The 17,547-nt window shown below is 37.6% G+C and overlaps 1 protein-coding gene across 2 annotated transcripts; it reads right to left on the reverse strand.

Moving 5' to 3' along the window:
- Positions 1–1,904: 1,904 nt before the first annotated feature.
- On the reverse strand, positions 1,905–9,921 carry LOC147838607 (uncharacterized). Of its 2 annotated transcripts, XM_087304626.1 has the most exons (8): positions 9,504–9,921; positions 8,039–8,539; positions 6,991–7,809; positions 6,793–6,887; positions 6,622–6,657; positions 4,532–5,024; positions 4,143–4,257; positions 1,905–3,777 (listed from the first exon to the last, which is right to left on the reverse strand). In XM_087304626.1, exons 1-7 carry the CDS (start codon positions 9,790–9,792, stop codon positions 4,178–4,180), a joined length of 2,313 nt encoding a protein of 770 aa, XP_087160752.1. In that variant the 5' UTR covers positions 9,793–9,921; the 3' UTR covers positions 1,905–3,777; positions 4,143–4,177. The 2 variants fall into 2 exon arrangements, with proteins under 2 accessions (XP_087160752.1, XP_087160753.1); XM_087304627.1 differs by lacking the exon at positions 8,039–8,539 and having other exon boundaries at positions 9,504–9,888.
- Between the last annotated feature and the right edge of the window lie 7,626 nt (positions 9,922–17,547).

A 17,547-nucleotide genomic window follows, 5' to 3' on the forward strand; every position in this document is an offset into this window, starting at 1 on the left:
TGAACGAATAGGATAATCACACCCACAAGGTGTAGAGGCACACATGTGCTAATTTGAAAACGCAACACTCAGGTGTGCTATAAAAGGCAGCAGGTGAGTTCACCTGTATTCATTAAAAATAGAAGGAGCTAGAAGAAGAGTGAGAGTGAGAATGAGAGGGGGAGCTCAAAGAGGAGAAGAATGAGGTAGAGGAAGAGTAGGTAGAGGAAGAGGAACAGGAGGACTTGAAGAGTTGATTGAACCTGAACACAGAAGACGCCCAAGTTTGACTCAAGAAATCCGTGCAACACTTATTGACCATGGACTGACACTGATGGAAGCTGGACAAAGAGTTCAACAATATCTCAGCAGAAATACTGTATTTCTTGAATTGAAATAAATACTTGAAATATTCAGTCTGCAGCATCAGTGTTGTTCAGTGCTAGATATGTTTATAGTAGGCCTATTTGTGTACATTCTCCCTATATCTCAAACTAATCATGAAGAATGTTGTGGGTTTGTCAGTATTTTGTTTTGTCATCGAAATGATCCCTTACAAAACAATGTCTGCCCTTAAATCTAGCACATGCTTTTTCCTAAAATTAGTTTTTTTACAAATGTGCTTTTTGTTTATCACAGCAGTGTGAAACTGTCTGCAATGCTCTGGGCGCTCTGGTTTCCCCCAAAAGTCCAAAGAAAAAAACAAATACGTGGTACAGTTGAAGTGGGTAAGCTAAATTGTCTGTAGTGTATGTGTGAATGAGAGTGTATGGGTGTTTCCTAGTGATGGGTTGTGGCTGGAAGGGCATCCGCTGTGTAAAACATATGCTGTATAAATTGGCGGTTCAATCTGCTGTGGCGACCCCAGATTAATAAAGGGACTAAGCCGAAGAGAAAATAATGAATGAATGTCACTTTAAGCTGAATACTAGTCTCTTGAATTCAGTCAAATATTGTGTACTGTCACCATGGCAAATATAAAATAAATCAGTTATTAGAAATGAGATATTAAAACTATTATGTTTAGAAATGTGCTAAAAAAATCTCTCAATTTAACAATTTGCAGAAAAAAATACACAGGAGGGCTAATACTTCAGACTTCATCATATATAAGAGCACTGGCTGTATCAAAACAGAATAAAATAAATTAATAATGAATAAAAACCTCTTTATATAATGTCAATATACAAGTCATTGGTTATATGCCACAATACTGAAAATAGTTAGCAAAGTTTGCTGACATCAGCATAACAGAGTCAGTGCTTAAATGATTAAAAAATGAGAAAACAGAACTGCCAGCAAATTCACCGTTATTCAGCTCATAATCAGAGGCTCTAGGGAAAGATTAGCAGTGTTTAGGAGCCAATATCTGGATGAGAGACCACTTAAAGGGATATTTCCAGCCTGATCTCATGAGAAAACATAAGTATTTTACGTTTTGCCAGTTTAGTGGCTAATTCGTACAAATTCGTACGAGTTCAGACGTACGAAATTTTACAATTTTAAAAAGGAGGCGTGGCACCTAACCCCACACCTAAACCCAACCGTCAATGGGTGAAAAGCAAATTGTACTAAATTGTATGAATTAGATCGTATGAATTCATAAGAATTAGCCACTAAATCAAAAAGTTACGAATTGCCTTAAGATTGTGTTGGATAGTTCACCCAAAAATAAAAATTCTGTGATCATTTTCTTCTGTTGAAAGGAAGATGTACTGAAGAATATTGCAAACCCATGACCATTGACATCCATAGTAGAAAAAACAAATACTGTAAAAGTCAATGGCTATATTCTTCAAAATATCTTCTTCTGTCTTCAACAAGAAACAAACTCAAACTAGTTTTGAACAAGTCTGAAATGAATAAATAATGACAAACTTTTCATTTTTGGATGTACAATCAACTTTATTAATTCAGAAAAAAAGTTCAAATTGCCTCTTTAATGCTGATACTCGATATCGATGGAAGCATCATCTGAAGAAGATGTGTTGTTTCTCCAGAGATTAAGAGGATGACGATTAAATAAATCCACCATGAAAGAGTTGAACAACCTCAACGTCTCCGATTTCACCTGTACTTCAGCCAGTCGCGATGCATTGGGTCAGATATATACGATAAGCAAAACCTGTACATCATTTATTTTAGTTCCTGCATGTTGTATTGTGTGGCTCCAAATCATGAAACAGGTTTTTGTTCCTTTACTTTAAAGATATGATGCAGACATAATTTAAACTGACTTTGTATTAAAATTGACTTAAAATATTCAGACTTATTCATCAAGCCTCACTTTATAACCATGATGAAATGTACTAATGCTACCGCTGAAAGGGGCAGTTCACCCAAAACTGAAAATTCTTTATTCTTCATCAAACACTCTTTACTTGTTAACATGTATCAATACTTTTATTATTTGTTATTAAAAGGCCCTCCACCACCACCTTACTCCTCCTAGATCATTTCGTATAGTGGTATGTCTGAGAGTTCCCTCATCCTCGACTTTGTTTCTGAGTAACTTGGGGCTGTTGCTGTCTATGAAGGATGAGGGAACACTCAGGTTTCATCTTAAAATATCTTAATTTGTGTTCAAAACATTTTTTTGCCAAAAAGAAAAGCATGCTCATTTTAATCTAGGACAGTCCAAAATTAAAATTAGAAATATAGAAGTCTTCAATTACTTTAGGGATCAGTGTTAGTAATGTACACTTTCACCCACAACATAAACTGAAGAAAGGCCCTCCACCACCCTCTACTCCTCCTAGATCATTTCTGATATCAGTAATTCTGAAATCTGAGAACTCCCTCACCCTCAAAGTCCAGAAAAATACCAGATATTTTGTTCTATGATTTTTGTTATACAATTGAACCACTGAAGGCACTTTTGTTCAGTAGTTTCTGAGCAACTTGGGGCTGTTGCTGTCCATGGAGGATAAGGAAGCACTCTGATTTCATCTAAAAATATCTTCATTTGAGTTCAGGAGATTTTTTCGTTAAAAAAAGCCTAGAACTGTCTAAAAATAACAACAGAAATACAGAAGTCTACAATTACTTTAGGGTCAGTGTTAGTAATGTACACTTCCATCCACAACACAAATTGAAAAAAGGCCCTCCACCACCCTCTACTCCTCCTAGATCGTTTCTGATATCAGTAACTCTAAAATCTGAGAACTCCCTCACCCTCAAAGTCCAAAAAAATACCAAAAAAAGATTTTCTGGTAGTTTCTGGACTTTTGTTTCTGAGCAACTTGGGGCTGTTTCTGTAAATGGAGGATGAGGGAGTTCTCTGATTTCATCTAAAATTTTCAGTTGTGTTCAGGGGATTTTTAGCCAATAAATAATAAAATATATGCTCATTTTAGCCTAGGGCTGTCCTAAAATCTATATTTTTTAAACCTTCTGCTTATCATAGAAACCTGACCCAATGCATTGTACTGGCGCTGGTGTTTCTTGATCATCATTATCCTCAAGAGAAACAACTCTTCCTCCTCATTATGCAGTCAGATTTAACCATGCACATCCTTACAGTCCACCACTAGTTTCCATTTCCTACTGCACAGAAGAGGCAGTTTCCTGGGAAAGATGATGATGCTGATCCTGCAAACTTTGGCTCAGGCTCTGGTTCTGGATCAGTTAGATGTGGCTTCTTCTTTTTTCCATTTGCAGTGAAGAAATGGCTTCTTTATGATGTTTGTGTTGGGTTTCATGAGTTTTTTTTATGGAAAACCTTGATTTTTTTTTTCTTTTTTAAGATGAGAGGATTTTTTTGTAGAAGACCTTGCTGCTTTCTATGTGAAGTCCATACTGAGGAAAAAACAAAAGAAGAAATATTAAATGCATGTCTGGAATCTGACAAGTGCATATTAATATAACATGAAAGCAGCAAAATGGAAAAAAACATGTCTATGAATGGCTTCTTGTAGTCTGTGAATGACTTCTTAAAGCTCCAACAATCATGTTTATGAGAGTTTATGAGTGTTTATTACAGAAGTAACATCAACGTGTGGATGTCAAATAGTCTTCAAGGTTTTGACATCAAATCATTCAGCATTTTGGAAATGCTTTTTTTAATGTCAAAACGGATTAATAAAGCGCATATCTGACACTGGCCGATCATCAGCTTTGTGTGTCTAGTAAATGTAGTTTCCTTCAGGCTGAGTTGTGTTTACCTTTATCTGCATTGAGTCTTGTCTTCATTCAAGTGTCACTTCATCCAGTCATGTTGTAAGAACCCATCAAGTATCAGGCTATGTCTCAGACACTTATCGATCAGGTCACGGCAGTCTGTACAAGGAGAAAGATGGTTAATACACTGCTTATAAGATCACATCTTACTTATAAGACTGTATCATTTACACTAAAGCTGACATTTATCAAGATACCTTCTGAAATTTGTACTACCAATGGCTGTATCCTAAACCGCCCCCTATACCAGTAATAGTGCAGTATTTGCCAAGATATGCATAAATCTTCAAAATGTGCATAAAAAATGAAGGTTTAACTTAAAAATAAAGTTTAAATATTTTAATGGAAACACAGCTAGTGTCTGTTTACTCACCACTGGTTAAGCTGGCTGCAAGTGAAAATCTGCAATTGAATTTAGCAGCGAAGTAAGTCTTTATGTTTCCGGTCACCATGTAAATCAGCAGGCAGCCTATATCCCTGGTGCTGTCCAAGTTGGCACTATATATGTCCTGTGAACACACTTTGTAAGCGCAGCCGAAGTCGATCAGCTTGATCTCCTTAGTCATCGTGTTGACCAGGATGTTGCTTGAATGCAGGTCGTTGTGCACAATGCCTTTGCCAAAGCAATGCTTGACTGCCAGAATGATCTGTCGCGAGAGGCATTTTGCCAAAAGTTCGTCCAGCTTGCCACAATTGCGTACATAGTTCTTCAGGTCTTCAGAATGCTTTGGGTACTCCAGGACCATTGAAATGTATCCAGGTTCATTAAACCACTCGTACATTTCGATCACGTATTTGCACAATGGCGGACGCTTCATCATAAGCATTAACTCTACTTCTTTAATCATCGGTTTGGAACAGCCAGGCTAAAGAGAAAAAGAGAACAAGGGTTAGTAGATGCAGATCTGAAGGAAGAATACTTCATGCAAAAATGTTTTAAAATTTTCAGAAAAAGTTCATGCTCTTAAAAAAACGCCTCTCAGGCATTCTGTTTGAATGGGGAAACAGCAAAATGTGTCAAACTCAGTTCCTGGAGGGCCGCAGCTCTGCACAGTTTAGGTCCAACCCTAATTATACACAACTGATCAGACTAATCCAGTCCTTCAGGCTTGTTTGAAACCTACAGGTAAGTCTGATGAAGCCAGGTTGGAACTAAACTATGAAGGGCTGTGGCCCCCCAGGTACTGAGTTTGACACCCCTGATCTGGTAATCTCTGATTCATTCACTCAGGGCTTCATTCGTCATATTGACTGTTGCACTTTTGCCCATTCAAAACTATACAAATGACATGTCTTGTGTATTCAATAGTCTTTGAATAACAGCAAGGGTTCACAGGTTTAACTTAGGCTGCATAATGTAATGTTTCAGCATTGATATCACAGTGTGCACATCCGCAATAGTCACACTGCAGTATATGCAATGTTGAGTCTGGATTGATTATTCAATTGCTGTAACTAAATATTAATAGACTCCTCAGAAAACCCTCCAAAAAAATCTACTTGATGTATGTTTTGCTCTATTCCGCTTATTTATGCTCGCATATTGTTTTTTATTATATTTGATGCATGATTCACTCCCTTACAGAATCATCCCGATCAGGCTAAATATATAAATTACTTACAAATAGAGCTATTGAAGCCATCTGGTGAAACTGTAAATATTGTCGCAAGAAATATTAAAAAAAGCAAAACAATTTTCCAATATCATGCAGCCCAAGTTCAACTGTAAACAAACAAAGCTCCATTAACACTTTTGTGCAGCAAAATACTGTAAAATGGCTTTGTTTGCGTTTGTCTTCTGCATCAGATCAGGGTGTGTGTTTACTGCGGTCAATACAACTCTTGCCTGTTGCTCTGCTGACTCTAATAGTAGTAATATACATACTGACTGTAGTATTGACTATAGTAAACATGCATATTGATCTGATGCCAACAAAGACATTTTTTTTTTTTTTGTGTACAAAGGTGTTCTTGAAACGTCGTTTGATTACAGTTGTATCACTGGAGACACATGAACTGTTTTGACAATGTTTCAGGTATTTTTCCACATGGACATTTTGGGTCCCTTGTTGTCTATGGAGGATGAGGGAGCTCTCAGATTTCAGTTAAAAAATCTTCATTTGTGTTCTGAAGATGAACGGAGGTTTCGGGGATGAGTGATTAATAACAGAATTTCCATTTTTGAGTAAACAAGTGTTTAAATGCACATTACGTTGTACAGTTGATATAGTGCAGCAACAAACTGCAGTAACTCTTCACATTAATCAGATTTCACCAAAATATTTGGGCAAAATAAGGTCTATTTTACAGTAGCGTAGCAATAGATGAACAACAGCAAAATGACTTTCTTCAACTACATCATGAGTGAAATTTTCATACAGGTTCAAATGACTGGAATGCACAACAGTAAATGTGTCCAAACCATTAAAGAAGTGATTAAGTGATTTATTTTTTCCAACTTACCACGTAACGGCCATTCTCAATCTGTTTGATGGCAACCTGCAAGGAGAAAATACAATTATAATTTTTCCACCATATTCTTCAGTCTCAAATTGATTTAATTTGAGCAACACAGCTGCTCAATTAGACAATTAACAAAGAGAGCAACATGTATAGTATAAGATGAGATATTACCTCCTTGTTATCAGATTTACGGAGCGCTTTGCGTACTGTGCCAAAGGCCCCGCTTCCCAGAATATCTCCCAGCTCATAGAAACTTGCCAAAGATCCTGAAAAAAAGAAGAGGTTGTTTAAGTGCTTTCAGGTCTCTCATACTGATATTATCTTACATTAACACATAAACGTTGTATTAGCTTTTATTATAATACTGACTCTGATTGTCATAGGCTCTTGACGCCAAGATCTTGGGCCTAGATGGTCTAGGGACAGGCTTTGGAACTGGATGAGGTTTATCAGTGTTGTGGATCCCAGATGGTCCAGGGACAGGTTTTGGATCTGGATGAGGTTTATCAGTGTTGTGGATTCCAGATGGTCCAGGGACAGGCTTTGGATCTGGATGAGGTTTATCAGTGTTGTGGATCCCAGATGGTCCAGGGACAGGCTTTGGAACTGGATGAGGTTTATCAGTGTTGTGGATCCCAGATGGTCCAGGAAGAGGCTCTTTATCCTGATCTGGATCTGGCTCTTTACCAGGATCTGGTACTGGATCTGACTCAGGCTCTCGATCTGGCTTTGGATCTTCATCAAATTCTTGATCTGGATCTGGCTCTTGATCTGGACCGCGCTCTTGATCTGAAACAGGCTCTGAAACCAGATCAGGCTCTTGATCAGGGTGTAGATCTTCATCATACTCTTGAACTGGCTCATGATCTGGATTGTGCTCTGAATCAGGATCAGGCGCTTGATCTGGATCTGGCTCTTGATCTTGACCCAGCTCATGATCTGGATTGTGCTCTGAATCAGGATCAGGCGCTCGATCTGGATCTGGCTCTTGATCTTGACCCGGCTCATGATCTGGATTGTGCTCTGAATCAGGATCAGGCTCTGGATCTGACTCTGGCTCTTGATCTGGATCAGAATCAGGGTCCACTTTGTTTCGTCTTCTGCGGAGGAAAGGCGTCTTCATGACCTTCCACACCCTCCTGAAGAAAGCATGGATTTTGTTCCTCCTGCAGCCTTGTGTTTGGATTTCTTAGATGAAGATAAATAACAAAGAAAATATTAGAAGCATGACAGTCAAAAATGAATATAAAATGTTTTTGATTAGTTTTGAGTAACATGATATGAAGTGTTTTGAGATGTGCATTTACTAATTAATGTTTGACATAATCTCAACTAAAACATGAAGAAAGGGGCGGAGCATAGAGCCTCCTTTGTTAAAAACAGCCAGTAGCGTTTAGTTTTTCTCAAAGCTCTTTACCCAGGCCTGGCTCTTGATCTGGATCTGGCTCTCGGTCTGGATCTGGCTCTTCACCCGGGTCTGGCTCTCGATCTGGATCTTCACCCGGATCTGGCGCTTCACCCGGATCTGGCTCTCGGTCTGGATCTGGCTCTTCACCCGGGTCTGGCTCTCGATCTGGATCTTCACCCGGATCTGGCGCTTCACCCGGATCTGGCTCTCGGTCTGGATCTGGCTCTTCACCAGGATCTGGCTCTCGATCTGGCTCTGGATCTTCATCATATTCTTGTTCTGGATCTGGCTCTTGATCTGGACTGCGCTCTGAATCAGGATCAGGCTCATTACCTGAATTGTGCTCTGAATCAGGATCAGGCTCTGGATCTGGCTTTGGATCTGGCTCTTGATCTGGATCAGGGCCCACTTTGTTTCGTCTTCTGCGGAGGAAAGGCGTCTTCATGACCTTCCACACCCTCCTGAAGAAAGTATGGATTTTGTTCCTCCTGCAGCCTTGTGTTTGGATTTCTTAGATGAAGAAAAATAACAAAGAAAATATTAGAAGCATGACAGTCAAAAATGAATATAAAATGTTTTTGATTAGTTTTTTTTTGAGTAACATGATATGAAGTGTTTTGAGATGTGCATTTGCTATTTAATGTTTGACATAATCTCAACTAAAACATGAAGAAAGGGGCGGAGCATAGAGCCTCCTTTGTTAAAAACAGCCAGTAGCGTTTAGTTTTTCTCACAGCTCTGCCAGTAAGAGTGGTTGAGCTCAAGCACATCAAATGAACAACCAATGTAAAAATGAGGGCGGGACATGTCAGATACTAGAAAGCAGTTGATTGATCAGAAAATTTGATGATTTATGCTGAAGTGACAAACTGCAAGCTTTACATGTTTTTATCTTGTAAATGTGAATTGTGTTACTGTTTTGTTCCACACTAGCTTATAGATATCCATAAGTCTAGCATACTGATGCTAATGTGTTAAAAATACATTATCCTAATTTCACGGGACCTTTTAAGGATTATAAATTAATTTCTAGACATAGTGTTATGGGAAAAGTTGCATCATGTCTATAATAAATGCATTAAAACTATCACATTGTAATGTTTTATCTGACAATGTTCAGTTTTTTTATTCTTTTGAGTGTCCCAAATTATGAAGAAGCGGATTTTCTCAAAATACTTGTACTAAGAGCAGCTAAATGTCTTTTTCAGTGTCCATGTGGATTCATTGTTTTGGCTAAGCCCAGTAAAAACAACTCTCACTTTTTGACAATTTACCTCACAGGACAACTGTTTCTAATCCCAAAGTCTATTAAAAAAACCCATTATTGATCATTTCTCATTATTGTTTCATGTAATGTGTCTTTTTTTCATTTATACATTTATTTTAATGCCTCAATATTTGCATATATCTCTATCCTTGGTTTTTAAATGATTTTAACAGATTATAAATGTTGAGTGTTTGCTGATAATCTCACCGGTTGCATTTCCCTCCACTTTATTAGCAGTAGAGGGCTTGTGAAGTGCTGTAGCGGCCTCTGAAACCACAGTCCCGTCCACCTGGTCAATCCAGGGACAGAAGTCGTCGCAAAAGCCGTTTGTGTCCTGCCACAAACCCGTCTCTGCTTTCTCCATTTCACTACACACAGATGCTGTTACTGCCATCGCGTGGTCAAATACAGACATCGTGTTTTTACTCATAAAGTGTTGTAGTTCACTCATCGAGTGTTTTAAGTCGACAGATGATTGGTAAATCGGTAAATTCATCGAAACTCTGTAAACGCGCTCAAATGACAATCCTTTCACTAGCTTGATAATCACTGAACTGAAGATCGGTTTGCCGAGTGGCGTCACTTATGGAACATTTAGAATGGCTTCTCTAGGCGTGTTTATTTTTAAAATACATACATTTGAATTAAATAAAGCTGACTAATAAAGGCGAACACACAGCAAATTGAAAGTTTATTAAAGTAAAAAAAGTCACAGTTAATAGTTCACTAATAGTATGAATTGCATTGAAATGTGATTAATTTATTGCTTGTTAATTAGAAAACTAGGTTCTTAGTGCTGGGATGTGTGTTACATAAACCTACGTGTTTTATAAATACACGTGTCAATGGGGAGGTTTATAGCCATTCCGAGGCATTCAAATAAACCGTAGTTTTCGTTTAATTTTTATGTTAAATTTACTAAAACTCTTACCTTAATTTAATATACAAGGTTTCTGAATGTTGGTTTGTATCTTACAAATAAAATACCGCCATCTATAAGGCTAGAGGAAAAAAGTTGCAATTTCCACATATATCCAGCAGGGGTCCTCAGACACCTATTCATTTCAGTTTATATTTCTTGACGCTTTAGAAATTATTTCCTTAAACTGATGATATATATTTACCAAATGGACTTTATCATTCTACAAATACATTAAAATTCAGCTTTTTTGTACTTTTGGTTATTGTTGCTGATATATTTTTAATTGTTTGCTCTTTACAAACAACAGCCAATTTTAATGTGCCAAAATAAAAGTCTCAGATAACTCTGAGACTCTGTGTGTGTGTGTGTGTGTGTGACACTCCATGTTGATTTTTTTGCTTTAGTATTAGTTAGTCTTTCATTTATAAACATTTTTCAGATTTTTATTAGATTTGTTTTTGCCAATTTTTATAAAAATGTTCTCTGTTGCAGTCATACTAGTGTGTGTTTGTGCCTGTGTGCAGAAATGTAAGACATTCCAGATTTATAATGGGTTTCACATTTCTACCTAACAGTGATTTAAATTTTTCTTACACACAAACAACCAAATCAACTTCAGTTTTTATGTGTTTGGAGATTTTTTTTTAGGGTAGTTGGAGAGCTTCATGCTCCTAAGATAAAGGGAACATTTACAGTAAACAAAAATAGGAAGCTCTGACCCTGTGGGCCAATTAAGGGTTAATAAATATATAGACATATAACATATTGTGCCATGTTAACTTAAAATGTAGAGTTAAGTACTGAGGACATATACTTCATAATCTAAACTGAATTTAAATCCAGCAAGTGTTACAACTAGCCCTGCAGATGGAGTAAATAATCACATTTTTACTCTAAACACCTTTGATCGATATGATAACATCAACTTTAAACATATTTGATCAGCAATCTGTCTTTCAATGACTTTCAAATTCAAATGTATTCATGAGATGTGAAGTTGATCTGAACTGTTGTAGAATTGACACACAAAACGGATTATAATTTAATAACTTTTTATTTATTTAATTTCACCATATATTTTAAGGATTTGTAGTCAGACAGCTCCAACTCATATAACAATAATAACTCATTATAACAATAACACAACTCATATATTTCAAAATACTTGATTTCTTTCACCTGAAGAGGAAACAGACGAATCACAATATTTATAATACATCACCATAAAACATTTGTTGAATAAGTTGGCAGTTCATTCCACTGTGGCGACCCCTGATTAATAAAGGGACTAAGCTGAAAAAAAAAATGAATGAATGAATGACTGATGGTAAACATTAATTAATTGTTGTTTTTTTTAATCAGACTTGACAAAAACAGTCTGCAGAAACAGTTTCATTGACATTCAACAGAACACAAATGAGAGAAAACATGGGAAGCATAACACACACACACACACGCACGCACGCACGCACGCACGCACGCACACACACACACACACACACACACACACACACACACACACACACACACACACACACACACACACACACACACATTCATACACACTCACCGGCCACTTTATAAGGTACACCCGTCCAACTGTTTGTTAAAGCAAATTTCTAATCAGCCAATCGCATGTCAGCAACTTAATGCATTTAGGCATGCAGACATGGTCAAGACAATCTTCTGCAATTCAAACCAAGCAATGTGAATGAACGTGGCATGGTTGTAAGTGCCAGATGGGCTGGTCTGAGTATTTCAGAACTGCTGATCTACTGGGATTTTCAAGCACAACAGTCTTTAGGGTTTACAAAAACAATGGTCTAAAAACAAAAAAATATCCAGTGAGCCTCAATTCCGTGGGCGCAAATGCCTTGTTGATGCCAGAGGTCAGAGGAGAATGGCCAGACTGGTTCCAGCTGATAGAAAAGCAACAGTAACTCAAATAAGCACTCGTTACAGGCGAGGTCTGCAGAAGAGCATCTCTGAACGCACAGCATGTCCAACCTTGAGGCGGATGGGCTACAGCAGCAGACCACACTGGGTGCCACTCCTGTCAGCTAAGAACAGGAAACTGAGGCTACAATTCACACAGGCTCACCAAAATTGGACAATAGAAGTTTGGAGAATGTAGTTTGCAGTATGCAGTGACCATTTTTTGGAGGATGATTACACTGAGAAGATCTTTGAGTCAGAAAAATTAGTCAGTCGTTGCACCAACAGACTGACACCTGAAGCTGCTACGTCTGTTTTCAATTTCTCAGGCTATAACGCGAGCTCAATGGACCTCGCAACTTTCTCTGCAAAGTGACACTTCAGTCTGTCGAAGGGAAAGAGCTCGAAAATGTGCCAGCCAGGTAATGAAGAGACCAGTGTGTCCTTAAAAAATATAAATATATAATATTTAATATATAATAATTATGATGTAATATAAAATATAAATGTTTAAACATGGCATATAGATTATTAGTAGAATGTTCTCACATTGTTTCATGGTTTGGTAGCACAACACTAAAACAGACGAAGGAATTATTGCTAATTATCAATCAGGCAAATTTGATAACAAACAACATTGGCTGCAGAATTGATTTTTACTCCTCTATGAAAAAAGATGATTGCGATTGACACATCTCCTTCACCCATCTTTTAAAATGTTATCATCGAGAAAGCCCGGAGAAATGCTTATAAAAAGACATTTACACCAGTTGTTGTATGAAATCAAATTACTGTTTAATGTGAATGGTTCGGTTGTTAACAATACAGTAATATGCATCGGGCTAATATGTTTTTAAGTTTTTAATACATGCGGTTATCTTGAGTGTTGCCATTACATGATTGCTTTATGGTTGTATGTCACCAGTGTTAAAGACAAATTTTAATTCAGTGCCAAGCAGAACAGACAAGGTTTAAACAAACCGTGTCACCTCTTTGTCAATCTTGATATCTGAAAACTTGCTCCAATTTCTTTTCTTTCTATTGTTTTCTAAGTTGACTACTGCTGCCATTTTGGGATTGTACCTGTGTGAATCATAAGAGCAGAGCATCTTAGAAACATTCATGTTCATGAAACTTGAAATCAAATCAAATCACTTTTATTGTCACACGATGCTGTGATGAGTGAAAAGCTTAGGTGCTGGCTCCAGACAGTACAAAATACAGATGACAGTGCAAATACAGATGACAGTGCAAATACAGATGACAGTGCAAATACAATGACGCTGCAAAATACAGACAGTGTAAATACAACGACAGTGCAAAATACAGACAGTGCAAATACAACGGCAATGTGAAACTGTGCTCTACACAGTACAGGTGTAGAATGAGCGGAGGATGTGGGGGCTCATTCCAAACCTCCTGAGACGCCTGAGGAAGAAGAGGCGTTGTTGTGCCTTCCTCAGCACTGCGTCCGTGTGGGCAGTCCATGTCAAATCCTCAGTGATGTGTACTCCAAGAAACTTGAAAGTGCTGACTCTCTCCACTGGCATCCCGTTGATGGTGATTGGGGTGTGTTCTCTCTTCTCTCTCATGAAATGCACCACCGGCTCCTTGGTTTTGCTATTCCATGTTAAAATTATTTGACGTTCTCTGTACTCTCTTGCCATAGGATGCTACCCAGTGACAGTCAGGGTCAACCAGAAGTCAGGCGTTTTCAAATTTACTTTGCATCTAAAAATGGTCTACCTGGTGTATGATCTCAATCCTAATAAGTAAGAAACCAAAACTGTCATTATTATTGTAATTTCTTTCACATCCGAGGAAATTTAAAAACAATCACAGCCCTGGGGCCTCATGTATCTACTCTGCGTATGCACAAAAACTTGGCGTACGCCAGATGTCATGCTCACGTTTGGATTTACTAACGATGAAATTATGAGAATGTGCCTTGGTCCATGCCAACTTCATGTCGGGTGTATGTGCATTTCTTGTGTGTGTTAGTTTTATTTCCATTGGCGACTCCTAGAGGCAATTGTGTTAAATTGCACACTAAAAAATATCTTTGAGCCATGCAATGGCAGCTGTATGGGAAAGGATCATCCGCATGTCTAGCAGGTATATAAGGTTTCCATACCATGCAGTTGACCAGCCAAACATTAAAGCAATTTGCAGCGATCGCCGGTTTTCCCAACGGAGCAATCGACTGCACGCACATTGCTGTAAAGGAGCCATCTGAAGACGAATTTGCATAGGTGAGTCGGAAACATTTCCATTCAATACATTTGTAAATAATAAGTGATGCTTAAACGCGCTTAACATAATACACACTAACTAATAATTCCTACTTGTCTTCCTCTTGATGAAGAGTAGGCAAAACTGACATGTAGAGAAAAAAAGAATGGGTTCATCAGATATTTGAACCGGGTTCATGATCGATTGTGTCAAAACGTGGCCATGCTCTTTACGAGCTACGCCATTCACACTGCTGTTTGCCAGTCTCTTTAGTTATGTTGTCCCTATATCAAACGGTGATGGGCGGAATCACTCAACTAGCTCATTCCAACGAGGTGAGCTGTTTGCACTTAGCCTAAACAGACACTACAAAATTTTACATCTTTACATCGGACTATTTCTTTTTTAATTCACTCACAGTGCGATGTTCAGACTCCTTGCATTAACCGCATCAGCTAAACTCTCCCACTCTTTTTTTTTTATAAATTTTTTTTTTTTAGTAATTCCGGAGGACAAATTTGCAAATAACAGTTTTTCTCTGGTCTACCACCAGTTCATATTCTGTGAAGTTTCGTGTGCTTTTTCGTTTTGCCAAAGTACAATTATTACCATCTTTATTAGGGGGAGGAGGCAGGGAGGGGTTTTGTGCTCGTGCACGTGCGCTCAGTTTCACTTTTATTTGGATGTACAAAGAGAATATGCGTGGGATTCCTAGTACGCAGTGTTTCATACATCTGAATTTTTTTACTGTGTATGCAATGTTTTAGTATGAATTCAAAGCAAGTCTTCATGCATGAGGCCCCTAGTGTTTACCCAGCTAGAAATGTGACGTTCCCAGGACATTCTCAGAACGTCACCGTCGGTGTAATAGCATTGTGCAGTAATATTCCCAGAACTTTCTGATTTTATTTTGGGGACCTTCACAGAACATTCAGAGCTCAATCAATACAATTTTATTAAAACTGGCTTTATTGGCAGAAAACATAAAACATAAAGGGGGCTGTAGCCCCCCTATATTTCTACTCAGCCCCTCTAAAACTTTTGCGATTAGCTTATAAACTGTACACTAAATTATTGCCTCAGTCACCTTTAAATTTGATTAAAAAAAGGCGGCAGAATTTGGCTCCTCCCCATTTTAAAAAATTTGTTTAGCGAACCACAGCGGTGGACAGCGAGAAAATGAGGTGTGTGTTTATTGATAAATTGTTAGAATATAATATCTGCTTATTTGCAGTTCTTTGATATAGATAGCTTCGTATCACCTGTATCCCAAAGTCACGGAGGAGCAGTCGGGTTTTCTCGACATTCACCTCATCTGCACAGCTGTTTCCTCCAGCGAAAAATGTTACTCTTAACAAAGATTTCTCTATTTCATTTCAAAATAAACTACCAATATAAGACACTTTACAGTTTGTGTGGCATTAACTATACCATACAGTCTTGCACAGAAAGGATTAAATAGTGACAAAACCACTTAGAAAATGTACTGACAGAGATAGAAACATAAAGTGTTGTCACAGTCACACATTTGCATTGATACGGAGTTTCTCCTACATGCATTTATGTCCTATTAGTTATATTGCCTTTACAATAAGAGATCTGCCCCCTCCCAGTTTTTTGTACAGATCTGCATGTGATTCCCATAACTATATTTCAGAATGAAAACGGCGAATTTCGCCGTAAAGTGACAAGTTTGCTCCGCTGTTTATGGTGAACATTGAGGCTGAGAAAGCGTTAGGTTGCGTGGTGTCGTACAATGACAGGTTGCTTACAACGCTCAAAAAGATTAAAATAACATGAAAAATTATTTTAAAAGTGTCAGCAACATTGGATGCTTCACAGGTTATTAAATGGTATATGTAACAACTCAAAATGTTATACGATCACTCTAAGACAACCCAGACCATATAAACTTTTTTTAAAAGGCCTTACCATAAAACTTGCTCGCATCTGAATTGCAGAAAATGGTGCCTTCTCGTGGTTAAAATGCCTTCTGTGTTGACTCCGGAGCGTCGTGCGCATGCACAGGATAAACGAAGACTCTGAAATCAAGTGAACTATCTCTTAGTTGAGATCTACAATTTTTTTTATGTTAAATCAGTGTTACCACCATGCTATTATTTTAATCAACCTAAACTAAAAATCTTTTGTTATCTCAACTACTTTAGTGAATCTAGTTGACTTGACAAAAGAAAATACGTTGTGATATCAAATCATTGAAATTATTTTTTACAGCGCAGCCACAACCCATCACTGAGAAACATTCGTACTCACACCCTATGGTCAATTTGCCTGTATCACATGTCTTTGGACTTATGGGGGAAACCGGAGCACCCGGAGGAAACCCACGCCAACACAGAGATGCCACCTGACCCAGCTTGGGCTTGAACCAGCAACCTTCTGTGAGGCAGTGCTGTACCTACTGCGCCACCCCGCTTTCAAGCAACAGATAAACAAGCTTAGTTTTTATTTAAATATCAACATTCCTGTTCAACTCTAAAATGTTTGTCCAGAAAACTCAGTTAAACATGTAGACAAAACATTTTAGTGAATATTGTTGACATAACGTTATTTTTATGGAGATCAATGGTTATTCATAATTCTTAGTGTATAGTCAAGTTCAAGCTTAATCAAAGTAATGTTAACATTTGCCTGCTGCAATTTGATGCCATTTTATTTCACTTAATCTCTTAATTGTGATTAAAACTATATCGTCACTTAATAGTATATATATATATATATATATATATATATATATATATATATATATATATATATATATATATATATATATACATACACCAAACATCTTTAAGAATAGAACAATATATATATATATATATATATATATATATATATATATATATATATATATATATATATATATATATAAATTCAAATAAGTTATTACGAACAAAACAAATACAAACTACAACTTTCAACTCAGGTGAATCAGTGGTGCAGTAGGTAGTGCTGTTGCCTCACAGCAAGAAGGTCGCTGGTTTGAGCTTCGGCTGGGTCAGTTGGTGTTTCTGTGTGGAGTTTGGATGTTCTTCCCGTGTTGGTGTGGGATTCCTTCAGGTGCTCCGGTTTCCCCCACAGGTCCAAACACTGCACAAAAGGCTTTTCTTAATTAGATTTTTTGTCTTGTTTCCAAATATC

This window comes from Danio rerio, chromosome 22 (assembly GCF_052040795.2).
Source record: "Danio rerio strain M-AB ecotype USA chromosome 22, GRCz13ab, whole genome shotgun sequence".
Taxonomy (NCBI): Eukaryota; Metazoa; Chordata; class Actinopteri; order Cypriniformes; family Danionidae; genus Danio; species Danio rerio.

What these genes read in the sequence shown, in the direction of transcription:
- LOC147838607 (XM_087304626.1), bottom strand. Translation starts at nt 9,792, where the DNA reads ATGAATTTACCGATTTACCAATCATCTGTCGACTTAAAACACTCGATG. An exon ending in AGTGGAGGGAAATGCAACCG is followed by an intron (nt 8,540 to 9,503) that starts GTGAGATTATCA and finishes TCTTCATCTAAG; the next exon opens with AAATCCAAACACAAGGCTGC. An exon ending in TGCAGCCAGCTTAACCAGTG is followed by an intron (nt 4,258 to 4,531) that starts GTGAGTAAACAG and finishes CTCCTTGTACAG; the next exon opens with ACTGCCGTGACCTGATCGAT.